The 13,663-nt window shown below is 43.4% G+C and overlaps 1 protein-coding gene across 6 annotated transcripts in view; it reads right to left on the bottom strand.

Moving 5' to 3' along the window:
• The window catches only part of LOC307183920 (uncharacterized protein), a 284,255-nt gene that overhangs the window by 207,166 nt on the left and 63,426 nt on the right, over nt 1–13,663 (bottom strand). For all 6 annotated transcript variants that reach the window (XR_013827635.1, XR_013827636.1, XM_079917093.1 and 3 more), the window contains one exon: nt 2,590–2,701. Coding sequence is in view for 4 of the 6 variants with exons in the window: in XM_079917093.1 (XP_079773219.1) it covers nt 2,590–2,701 (112 nt within the window). In the remaining 2 variants the exon portion in view is untranslated. The remainder of the gene's footprint in view (nt 1–2,589; nt 2,702–13,663) is intronic.

Here is a 13,663-nt window from a genome sequence, read left to right as displayed (position 1 = left end):
AGCCCCCCAGCTCCCAAGCCCCCTCACCAAAGGCCCCATCAAGGGCTGGGGAGCAATGCAAAACAATCCTGGAACCCACGCACCTTCAAACCGAGAAGCAACCCTGTCCATCCACAGCACCTGGGGGTGCTGGGGCTCCCTGCCCCCATGACCCTGTTCCAGACCCCCCAGCCCAGCAACCATAATAAACAGCAAGCTCTTTTTCTTTATGACACCAAATTCCTCCAAGCCGAACAGCTCCTTCCATCACTACCTCAGCCATAGATCACATTAAAAACTCACAGAGGGCAACTTAAACACATCACATTTGTTTCTCTCTATATTATTTCAATAGTAACGGCATTAAAAATGGATTTTACTGCAGAAAATAAATATCAACACGTGGGCCGGGAGCCCAGGCAGGGGGAGAGAGCCCACCAGGAGAAGGTCCCTGAGGGCTTGGGCACAGCTTAGGCACTGACCAAGGAGGTGGCTCAGAGGACAGACTACACCTGGGGTGGGGTGGGGTGTGGGGGGAATGCCTGGGGAGGGGGCAATGCCCGCCCACCTGGGCACCTGCCCCAATGCCAGACCAAGAGGGACAAGAGTCACTGGTTTGAACTGGTCCCCCAAAGCTCATGCCCTCACTGATCTTTGCAACCTCTGGAGGGTAGGAGCTCTGGGGCAAGAAGTTCACTAGTCTCTAGAGGTTATTCCAACTATTGACACAGCAGAAGAAAAAAATGAATTCAACTTACTATCCAGTTTGATTTTCCATTACTATAAAAATATACATCTGCTCAAAGGAGGGAGATGGCAAGCTGCAGGCACATGCCACCTGGGGGGTCCCCCTGCAGCTCACCACCACAACCCAGCCTGCCCCTCCAGGCGGCAGGGGTGGGGGCTGTGTGTGGGTGGGGGACGGACCAACTGGTAATCTGTCACCTACAGCCCCAGCTCACACAGCTACACACACCGGACCACACGGAACAGGAACAAGCCAACAATAGAAACACCCCAAATGCTCCTGGCAGGACTCTGCCCAGGCCCGGGCGCATGCCCCCGCCCCGCCGGCGGCAGCAGCGGACGAAATGTGGCCACCCTGACCCGGAGGCAAACTTGTCCTCACACCCTGAGCTCTGCCCAGGGAACTGGGGCCAAGTCCCGCCTGACACCAACTGGTCCGGCGGGAAACGCCTGCCCAGCCAGACAGGCACAGGCCCCCCAAGGGTCCCTCCTTGTGCTCAGGGGCCAGGCTGGTGCAGCCTGGCCCTACCTCCCAGGGTGACGCCTGGGCCCAAATTCAGCTGGCCCTGCCAGTCAGGCACTGGAGCAGAACGGAGGGCACCAGGCTCAGCCCCGCCCAGCCCCAGGGCCCCCAAGCTAGGAGGGAGGGGGGACTCCCCACCCCTCCACATCTGGCCCTGGCCCCCAGGGTCTGCGGTAGAGAATTCCCGCCCCCGCTTCTCTCTCTCTCCCTCCTCCCTCTCAGTGCCCGCTGCCCGTCTCAGGGACGGCCCCCAGCTCCCGCCTCCGGCCAGCAAGGCCCACATCCTTCCTCCCTCAGCTGGCCCCTTCGCCTGGCAGGAGGCTGGGGGGTCAGGCTGCTGGGGAACCCCTCCAGCTCCCATCAGTCTTCATCCCCAGCCCCCAAACTCTGGGTTGCTGTCCCTTTTCCTGTAGAACAGGAAACAAGGTTATTTCCTAGACTCAGAGCCAGCCCTCTGCCCCTCTGGCTCTGCCTGGGGACCAGGACCCAGCAGGGGAATGCGCCCTTAGCCAGAAAGCAGAGGGATTCTGCAATTCACCCCCAGCTACCGGCCCAGGGGGCTGACAGCTGTCACTCAGCACCCCACCCCCTGGGGAAGAGGGGGCCGATTCAATCAGAGCCTCAGAGGAAACGCATTGATAGGCGATTATTTATTTATGCAAAAGTGAGCCGACTTTGTTCACCAGGTAACCGGGCACGCGGCCCAACCCCTACGGCCCTGGCCGCCCCCAAATCCCTCCTCCGCCCCACACCCGCTCCGGGTCATTAGGTCCCCGCCTCTCAACTCCCAGAGCACCAGCAGAACCTTGGGATTTGGGGGTTGAAGGGGAAGGGCTCCTCCCTCCGCAGTCTCCCCCTTTCCCAGGGCCGTTCCTAAAATCCAGCCTTGTTCTCCGGTCCCACGGTCTCCCCCTTCACCCACCCCCGCCACACACTCAGCAAGCTGGAGAGCAAATTGCAGTTTTAAATCCAAAGACGGAAGGAGGGGGAAGGAGGAGGGGGCGCGCGGCAGCGCTGGGCGCGCACCTCGTCCCCGAGCCGGGGGAGCCGCGGGGCGGCCAGGAAACCCGGGAACCCCCCCCTCCCCGCGCCCCCTTCTCGTCCACCTCCCCCTCCCCCTTCCCAGCGCTGCCTGCCAGGCTTCGAGCCGAGCCCAGCCGAGCCTCGGGCCCCGGTGGAAACAAAGACCGATCGCACCGCGGGCACCGCAGCCACGGGGTCCGGCGGACCGGACCCGGGCGCGCGGAGGGGGCGCAGAGCACCCCCGGTGCGCTGCACCAAAGAGCCCGGCCGGCCGGTCCCCAGCGGGGGTCTAGGGCTGGGGAGGAGGCGCCACTCACCGGAGTGCTGGGCTGCCGGCTCCGTTGGTCCGAGCCAGGCAAGGGGCTTTGCGGGGCGTCTGTCTTCCGACCGCGGCAGCGACGCGGGCGCTCGGCAGCTTCGCCGCTCACCCTAAAATCGAGATCATATTTCCCTTTGAGTCCTAACACTATGATAATATAATCTCAGTTATGGTATAAAGCAGGTAACTGATTTGAGAAGGGTACTGAGTTTGAGGACATATTGACTGATTCATTCTACAAATACTTTACTAAGCGACTATGCTAAGGGCCTGGGATCCCATGAAACAAAATGCCAGCAGAAGTGAATCTCTTTAATGAAACAAAGTATGTGGAAGACAAATCATTAAATGCTTACTTACAGTAAAGCATGCAATGTATCCTGAAATAGGATATATAAATGACTATACGTCCAGGGCTTGCCCCAAGAGCAAGTCTTCTCTAAATGGATTCTTTTCTTTTCTCTTTCTTTACCTTGTCTTCCCCACTTATACCTCTACTCTCTGCTTCAGTGAAAGATATTTCTCCTTTCCACTTCTAGCTGAAAAAAAAAAACAAGTCTCAGGTGTCAATTTACTATGTAACTGTGGGTCCCTCTCTGTATTACAAAACAAGACTCAGGGGCCAGTGAGTCCTGATATCATGATCTCCAAAAGGGTCACAAGGGATCTCTGAAAATTTCAATAGTTTTAGTGTCTTTTCTACATCTTTTCCAATGATTCAGGTATGGAGGTTTCTATATCTTGGGCCTAGAATTCCTTCTACTGAGTGGTGAGTCAATGTGGTTTTAGTGCTTATATCCTATAAGTTCTTTTAATTAGTGTCTTATAGCCTCCCAAAGTGTTTATATATATATATATGACTGGCCACCATTTAAAATGAAAAAAATAATTTACATTGCTACTTATCCTCATTGAGTTGCCCATTTAAGAAGCAGAACTGCACTGTCAGAGTATCCACTTTAGTAATACCTTAGCCATAGTATTTTAACATATATAGTAGTTCTCAATATTTACAGTGTATTGGAAGCACCATAGTAGTCAGGGTACTCCAGAGAAACAGAACCAATAGGAGATACATAATAAATATAATGTAATGTATGTAATTGCTTTAACATATGTAATAGGTATTAAACATACTAAATATTAAATACATTGTATATTAAATATAAGCTGGAAACTAGGAAATCCAGGGGTGTAGTTTTCAGAACTGACGTAAGCCACAGTCAGAGGGCAGGGGATCAGATCAAACACTCAGGCAGAGAGAGCAAATTCTCCTTTCCTCTGACTTTTTATTCTTTTGGGGCCCTCAAGAGATTGGATGAGGCCCACCTACACTGGGGAGGGAAATCTGCTTTACTCCATCTACCAATTCAAATGCTAATCTCATCTGGGAACAGACCCACCCAGAAATAATGTTTAGCAAAATATCTGTGTATCTCAGCATATAGTTGAATTGACACTTAAATATTAACCATTACATTCTGCAAACCTTAAAATATACCAATGCCTCAGTCCAACCCCCAGAAATTCATATTTAATTGGTATAAATTACAGGCTGGGCTTTAAGATTATCAAAAGCTCCCCAGGAGATTTTAATGAATCACCAAAAGTTAAGAACCATTAACATCATAGAACATTTCTTTCTTGATGAGAAATCAAAATGCTTCTCACTTTTAGCGTTGATGCCCTGGGAGAGAGATTATCTACCTCTGTAAGGTGCCTTCAGAGTATCCCACTGTACCCCATGTAGTCAGTATTTACAAACAGGCCACTGCAAACATGTGCCTCCAAGTCTGGTCAAAGTCAATCCAAATATTTTTCCCCAATATGGTAGTAGATGGGTAGAATTTCTTTTATGATCACCACGTTGTATGGTAGGCATAATTATTCCCATGTAGAGGGTGAACTGAGATTCATAGAAAAATAGGGGTGCATATTGCCACAAAGCTAGCAAATGTAAAAAATTAGGAAAAGGTCAAGTTTTCTGATCCGAGTTAAATAAGTAGTAGGTATCCTTATTTTATTTATTCCACAGATACTACCGTCAGGGGTGAGTAGAATAAAAGCAAATGAATAAAAATGTAGTCAGCCTATGAACGAGAAGATTAGCTAGCATCCTTCACACAAAAGACCTGATACGTATTCGGCCACTAGAGAGGTTTAGTCAGCTGTATTTACAGTCCCATAAATGGAAAGAAGCATCATGACAAAAGGAAATTCTATGAATCCAGGAAAAAACACATCAAATTAAATAAATAATTCACAGGCAGAACAAAGATTACAGAGTTGGCTCTGATAACAAAGTATCTAAAATAAGTGGTGATGTGTTTTCCAACCACACAGGCTGCCAGTCCAGGTGCAAAGGAAAATAAATAAAACTATTATAGATCTAGTAAGAGTTAAACAGACAATAAAAACCAACAATGGCGATGAATTTTAAGTTGGTGATTCTTTGAACAATCTTCAAAAGATTTCATTTGCTCTGTTAACGCAATGTCAAGTCCATTTTAGAAATAAAAGAACATTTTTCTGCTTGCTAGAGTTTAGACATAAATCCTCAAACTGTATTAAATCAAGATGCCTCTAGAATCATAGCGCTAAAGATCATCAAGGATTATTAAAGAACTATAGTCACTCCCTCATTTTACAGGTGAGAAAACCAAGGTAGTAAATGACTGTGTGATGGCCTTAAAGTCCACATGATTCCCATCAGTGGCCAAAACAAGATTAGAATGCAGGTCTCCCATTTCCTCTTCACTTAATTATTCATCATTCTTTAGTCATTTTGAGCACAACTAGTGCACTGCTGTTTGAAACCTGACCTTTCCAATGGCAGTCAAAATGCCATACTTTAATAGTGCTTCCATTGTCTTTGACCAGAATATTAAATAACTGGCAATCATGTTCTGAGCTTCTTTCCAGATGAATTATATGTTAAGCTCTGTTTCAATATTGATTTGTAATATACTTTAAAGCATGTTGATCTTCCTCTGGTCTCTTCTTACAGTTCTGAGCTACATGAACGCTAGAGTTCCTAAAATTTGTGATTTTCTGAATGGCCATCTCTACTATGTCCACCAACCCAACAACAGTCACTGCTTGTTGCTAGACAGAAAAAAAAAAGTTAATAAATTTACAAGTGAAATCCTGTGTTCGTTTTTTTTAATGAAAAACAGAAACCTATTTGATTTAGAATCTAAACCCTAGAAGCATACACAGGGCTTAAAGAAATGTATGATTCTTCTATGGAATACTGGAGAATTCTTGTTTAATCAATGGAAGCACATCGTTAGTTTACTCAGGTCCCTAAAAAGGCGGAGGACCTCACTTAAAAGAAACAAGTGACTATCTTAGTTAATGTAAATAGAAATGCATTTCCAGCTTATTTATGGTTGTTCATTTCTATACCATACAGTGGTCTGTTTCTCAGGACATCAGTATAAAAGGCAAATTGATAGGTGAGAAGGGTAAGTGGTATAATAAAAAAGTTAAAAGCATGGGCTACATGACATGGACAAGTTACTCAGCCTTTCTAATCTTCCATAGGTACATCTATAAGACAGGGAATAAAACATATTACAAAGAGATATGCTTCTCCTCCCACCATGCTTTGGCCTTCACATGTTTGGGACGCATAGGAGATCCAGTGCCTTTCCCCTCCATCCTATTCTTGGAAGAGGAATTGTTAATGTTATTGGTCAGTAACCAGAACATCTATGGAGCAATGGGTAGAATTATTACATTTGAAAGGGACAAACGTGTCACATGGTTCTGTCCCAGTAGCTCAGCTTATGATTCACAGAATAAGGCATGTTAGCTTAAGCTTGTCCCATGACCTAGTCAGCTGTGATTTGGGGGCAAGAGAGAGAGAGAAGGAAAGCCTCAATTAGAATTCCAAAATGAAGTAACAGCGGCTAGCTCACTAGTAATAAGTAATACTTTGGTCTTTTCTGATTATCGTTTCTTGTGTATGGATCCCTTGGCAGGAAACTTAACCACCCACTTCAGAGGTCTGTTATGAAGTCCGATATGGTATAAAAAGTGCACAGTGCAGTGCCTCATATGCAATAAGCTGTCAAAGAATATTACCTAGATGACCTTGGATTTGCACTTAAATGTTTGTTATTAAATCAGTTTGCATGGGACTAGTATCCAGAGCCTCAGGATAAAGTAGATTCATGTGAGTTAATAAATGAAAAGCTCTCTGAAATTCTAGATGGCAGGTCTTGCTAACTCAGGTAAGTGGAAGCTGGTGGCTGGGCGTTCCCTCAGGACACGTGTTTTGATGGAATGAGGACTCAGGGTGTAGAAACCAGCTTGGCAGTGGATGGTAAACCATTGCCCAGCACATGCTGCCTCCTGTTAAGCAGAAGGCTCTCATGCAAATTGCTTTCCGAATCGTTAGCTGTCAGCAACCCTCATCTCTCCTCCTGCAGCTGTTCTTTCTGATTTTGCCTGCAAACTTTTCATATTGGGCAGGCTCCCAAGCCAAACAAGTTGCCCCTCTGCAGGCTTTGTTCCTGGGGGCGAGAGGTGAACCTCACAGATAAGTCAAAGTAAGGATGCACCATGGACTAATACACACTGAAGGAACAGACTCCTGTAAGCTAAGGTGATGAATGCCTTTGAAAGTAATTTTCATGCGGCTTCCTATGAGAATGTCAGCCAGGCTCCAGAAGTTATATGCTGCAATTTTAAAATTATCTGCCTCTGTAGACTTCTAAAGCTTCTATCAGCTAAGAAGTATCTTTTTTAAAAAAGAAAATATTTTTATACAATTTTAAAGACTACTTTCCATTTATTACAAAATATTGGCTATATTCTCCCTGTTGTATAATAACATCCTGGAACCTACTTTACACCCAATAGTTTGTACTTCCCACTTCCCAATTCCAACTCTTAAATTGCCTTTCCCCCCTCCCCCACTGGCAATTACTAGTTTGTTCTCTATATCTGTGAGTCTGCTTCTTTTATGTTATATTCACCAGTTTGTTTTATTTCTTAGATTCCACATATAAGCGATATCATACAGTATTTATCTTTCTCTGTCTGACTTGTTTCTCTTAGAATAATGCCCTCCAAGTCCATCCATGTTGCTGCAAATGGCAAAATTAATTTCATTCTTTTTTATGGCTGAGTAGTATTTATATATATATATGTATGCAAATATATAAATTTAAATTATATATATACATATATAAAATCTTCTTTATCCATTGATCTGTTGATGGACACTCAGGTTGTTTCCACGTCTTGGCAATTGTAAATAACGCCTCTATGATGCTGCGAACATTGGGGTGCATGTATCTTTTTGAATTATAGTTTTGTCTGGATATATGCCCAGGAGTGGGATTGCTGGATCATATGGTAATTCTATTTTTAGCTTTTGAGGGACCTCCGTACTGTTTGCCACAGTGGCTGTACCAATTTATTACATTCCCACCAGAGGAATGTGTGGGAAATCTCTGTACCTTGTGCTCAATTTTACTGTGAACCTAAAACTTAATTAATTCCCAGCAGCATTAGCAAATAAGACCATGCATTTTTTTAAAAATCTCTTTTTAAGGCAGAGTAAATATTTGCTGAATAAAATGAGAAACTCTATCTCGATTGGGTGGATTAAATCAGCAGAAACTAAGCTTCACCTGTGATTTTAGCAGCTGAACTGGTTGAGAAATTCAGAGCAGAACAGGCACAAGTCCTCTCTGAACAAGGTAAGGTACAAGAAAAGGAAGGATGGATGTTGTAGGCAAATCATAACACTCTATCATGGCTAAATATAATATCAGGAATTAAATAACTTGAAATCATATAAAAGTTTCCTTTATTCGTATGCCCCCTCCCGCATAAACTGGAAGGTGAGCACAAATGTAAATCAAGCAGGCAGAGGCTCCCACTATCTTATATATGAAATCAAAATTTTAAAGTGTTTTCTTCAGAATCCCTTTTGCCTGGGTGCAGAAGAAAAAGTAGCTGATCAGTGCACCCAAAGGTAAAATGAAAAATAGTAAAAGAAAGTTTTTCTACATTTTTGAATTTAAAATCTGAAATACATTTCTTTAACACTCTTCTTATTTATACCCATGTACCTGAAAAACCAAAATTAAAATTAAATTGTATTAGAGCAGAGGAGCAAAAATTTCCAGCCAATCCAAAGGTTAAGTGGTGCCTGATACACTGTTTGAATAAAGTTACGAATCCATATCCAGACTCAGCTAGAAAATTAAAGCGTGCTGTGATCACTCGGTACGAAGAGGGGTCATGGCAATTGATTTTATTTATACACACTTTCATACATAATAATTTATCAAATTTGTCCTATGCCACTTTCCATGCTTAATTAATACTCATTTAATCTCTACCAAATGAATACTGTGAAACATGTTTAATCATTATTCCCACTTCCAAGATGTGGGAACTGAGGCAGAAAGTATGGTACATCAAAATTCAGAAATTTTGTCACTCCAAATATATCCAGGTCTAGCTCTTTAACCTGTATAATAGTCTTTTTCTCTTTTCCTTGCCGTGTGAACCTTTCATCTTCTCCCACTGTCAAATTCAAGTGTTAACTCTAACCTCTCTTGACCTCCGCTATCCACTGAAGGAGGCCTTCTGGCTTCCTAGAAAAGCTTCACCATTCTTAGCAGAGTACTTGAGATCTAGCAGGTGCTTTGTTAAGTGAATGAGTTAATAAACATATAAGAGAACATTAAAATTACCATTTAAGGGATGGAGAAACAGGCTCTGAAAGATTAAGTAATTTCCTTCATGTAAGGGGTCAAGCTGGAATTCAGATTCTGAAGCCCAAGTGATCACCCTCAGAATAATCTAAGTTATATTCATTGGGATAGAATATGCTCAGTCTATATCCCTCACTAGACTCTAAGGAACAAGAAGGCAGTACTAGGCACCTAATGCACTTCATTTTGGGTAAATTTTTCATTTATGCAAAAATACTTGTGTAAAGATAGACTAAAGCCTTAAGCTTTCCCTGCTGGATTCCCTGCTCAACTGTGAGTACTCCTGTGATGAAAACTCGCCTAACGCACTGAATGACCTTGACCAAGCAGCTTTCCTTTACAGCCTCCATTTTCTTTTCTGTAAAATACTGTTGACAGGACACGTTCCACCTGCCTCATAGAAATGCGTTTATAAAGCACTTTGGAAAGCATGAAGCTTTCTTTTTTTTTTTTTTTCGGTACGTGGGCCTCTCACTGCTGTGGCCTCTCCTGTTGCAGAGCACAGGCTCCGGATGCGCAGGCTCAGCAGCCATGGCTCACGGGCCCAGCCGCTCCACGGCATGTGGGATCTTCCCGGACCGGGGCACGATCCTGTGTCCCCTGCATCGGCAGGCGGACTCTCAACCACTGCACCACCAGGGAAGCCCAAGCATGAAGCTTTCTTCAAAAGCAAGCAAGTACTTTAAATGTCATTATTATAGGACTCCTTAAAAGGAGCCTTTTTATGGTGAAAAGAAACCTTAGCTTATCAATTGTGCAACTCAACCACAGAAAATTTAAGGCGGAACATGCATGACACAATAATAATTCCAAATAAATCCTTCTAATAGTTAAGTAAAGAGAAGTCAAAATTCTTCTCTGGACTATTTTGATTTCATACAAAGGGCATCCCTTTAGAAGTTATGGAAGTTCAGATACAGAGCCTCAAACTCTAGATTGCAATGCGACATTTGTTTCTGAACTTCTGCTGCCAGTCTTGCTAACAGTTCACTTGCCATGTAATATATTACTGCATTTCATTTCTAGACAAGAATATTATTTACTCACAGGAGAAATACTTTCCTGAGGAAAGACTGTCTTTGGAAACTTTCAAGGACATTTGAGAAATGCTTCAGCCCAAGCCACAAAATTATGAGCATGCTTTTGTGCCTCTCTGTTCCCAGGGCACCATTTTTAAAAATCTTTCATTTAAGTTTATTGCAAGCATCCATCTTCCCTTTCCAGAAAAAATAGCAATTAACACAACTTCATTGATTTCCAGTTTTCCTAGGTGTCATTTCATAATGCATATATTGTACGCAGTTCACATCATCATTTTCATCGCTTTCAACATTTTCCATGTTGTCTCCCTACCTGAATTGTGACTTTTTGTATGGAAAGTTTTATTTATCACTTGCATCTTACTTTGAATAAATCTGAAATCAACATTCAGGATTATTTATTTTTATTTTCTTCAGTATGTTTCTAACTTAGCAAACTATGGGTAAAAATGCCATGTAACAACAATATGTAATATTTACATAGAGTCCATGTAGTGAACATAGTCCTAAACTCTTACCAAATCCTCACCAGACCCTATAAAGTAGGTACTATTAACCTTGTCATTTGATAGATGAGAAAACTGACGCATAAACTGGTTAAGTAACCTGTCTGAGGTCAGATAGCTAGTGATTACTTTCCCCATCACCGCCATTGTTTAGTTAATGCGTCCTTCCCATCTCAGTTCAAATGGCACTGACACAAAAAAGCCTTTCTTTGACCTCCTGAAAATACTGGGTCTCGTTGCTTTTACAGCATCATATGTTTATTATTCATTTCACATATTTGTGTGATTATCTAATTATATTTGAACGTATTTTTCCTAAGGGTAACTCTAGTCCAGCTGTGCTTTCCAAATTATGAAATCCGGGACTACGTGGGCTATGTCTGTTTTGCTTATTACTGTACTTTCAGTATTTGGTGCATGGTAAGTATTCAGGAAATGTGATGGATGGATGAATACAGGACTTTGTAAGAACAAATAAATAAATGACTGGATCAATAAATTTGGTTGATCATAACATAAACAACAGTGCCATATTAAAAGTTTTCTCTGGGTCTATACACAAACTCTTCTCAGACAGGGTTCCTGTTTGCTGTCTACACCACCAGTTGGAAGAGAAAAAAGCCAATCAAGGTCTGACTGTCATTATGTGCACAGGCTGAAGCTGATGCATTAGGCTGACAGACAGGGTGATTTAGGAATAATTTTACTTCTGGCTGAACTATATATAGAACCAAGTCTTACGTAATAAAAAAAAAACCTACTTTTAATATGATTGTGTGAAGAATGAAATAGGAGCATCAAGCCCATTAATTGCGATATTTAATTATATTGTCCCATTTCCACATTCATTTCCATGAATTTGGATGCCATTAGGTCAAGCTAACCCAAGCATTTACACCACCATGATAAATAGTGAAATATCAATGGATACACAGAAAGAAAATTTCCCAAATTTAGCAGAGAACACATTAGCATGAACTTGTAAATTTGACATTCAAGTTCATTGGTGCGCAGAGAACCAAGTGACTTTTGTTAAAGTAGGAAACTTTATGACTATGTGAGGACATGAACATTGAGAAAGTGCTCCCTATTTTAAAACCAGGACATTAGAAATATTTTAATGAATTTATTTTTTGCATATCTGCCATCTAGGTGACAGTAAAACTCAATATTTATACATCAGATTTTTAAAACATTGTGCATATATACTGTATACTGCTACAGAATATAAGTTGCCCCCAAATCTCCAAGATACAATATAGGATCAAACAAACAAACAGAATGACAAGAAAAACCAACTGTAATATTTTGACACCTCTTAATTATTAAATAATTATGTTTAGAGAAACAAAAGTTAAAAAATTGTGCTCTGAAGAGTATTTAAAATATGAATGAACCTTCAAGATGGCAGAGGAGTAAGACGTGGAGATCACCTTCCTCTCCACAGATACATCAGAAATACATCTACATGTGGAACAACTACAGAACACCTACTAAACACTGGCAGAAGACCTCAGACTTCCCAAAAGGCAAGAAACTCCCCACGTGCCTGGGTAGGGCAAAAGAAAAAAGAAAAAACAGAGACAAAAGAATAGGGATGGAACCTGCACCTCTGGGAGGGAGCTGTGAAGGAGGAAAAGTTTCCACACACTATGAAGCCCCTTCACTGGTAGAGACAGGGAGCAGTGGGTGGGGGGAAGCTTTGGAGACACGGAGGAGAGCATGGCAACAGGGGTGCGAAGGGCAAAGCGGAGAGCATCCCGCACAGATCGGTGCTGACCAGCACTCACCAGCCTCAGAGGCTTCTCTGCTCACCTGCCAGGGCAGGTGGGGGCTGGGAGCTGAGGCTCGGGCTTCAGAGGTGAGATCCCAGGGAGAGGACTGGGGTTGGCTGCGTGAACACAGCCTGAAGGGGGCTAGTGTGCCACAGCTAGCTGGGAGGGGGTCCAGGAAAATGTCTGGATCTGCCTAAGAGGCAAGACACCACTGTTTCGGGGTGCACAAGAAGAGGGGATTAATAAAGCACTGCCGAAACGAGCTCCAGAGACGGGCGCGAGCCGCGGCTATCAGCGTGGATCCCAGAGACAGGCATAAGATGCTAAGGCTGCTGCTGCAGCCACCAACAATCCTGTGTGAAAGCACAAGCCACTGTCCACACTTCCCCTCCCGGGAGCCTTTGCAGCCCGCCATTGCCAGGGTCCCGAATTCCAGGGACAACTTCCGCGGGAGAACGCACAGCGTGCCTCAGGCTGGTGCAACACCACGCTGGCCTCTGCTGCGGCAGGCTCACCCCGCACTCCGTACCCCACCCTCCGCCCGGCCTGAGTGAGCCAGAGCCCCCGAAGCAGCTGCTCCTTTAACCCTGTACTGTCTGGGTGAAGAAAAGACGCCCTCAGGTGACCTACACGCAGAGGCAGGGCCAAATCCAAAGCTGAGCCCCAGGAGCTGTGCAAACAAAGAAGAAAAAGGGAAATCTATCCCAGCAGTGGAATACCTGAATAGACAATGAATCATCCCAAAATTGAGGCGGTGGACTTTCTGTGATTTTGTCTGTATAGCTTTGCTTATACCATTTGTCCTATGGTTCTGTCTGTACGTCTTTTGTTTCTTTGCTTTTTAGTATAGTTTATAGGGCTTGTTATCATTGGTGGATTTCTTTTTTGGTTTGGTTGCTCTCTTCTTTCTTTCTTTTTTTAAATTACTTTTTAATTTTTAAAAAATTTTAATATTTTTTTATTTTAATAACTTTATTTTATTTTTTACTTTCTTTTTTCTCCCTTTTGTTC

The sequence above is a fragment of the Stenella coeruleoalba genome, assembly GCF_951394435.1.
Source record: "Stenella coeruleoalba genome assembly, chromosome: 3".
In the NCBI taxonomy this organism is placed as follows: domain Eukaryota; kingdom Metazoa; phylum Chordata; class Mammalia; order Artiodactyla; family Delphinidae; genus Stenella; species Stenella coeruleoalba.
Note: the sequence above shows the minus strand (reverse complement) of the source record. Positions and strands in the feature narration are given on the sequence as shown.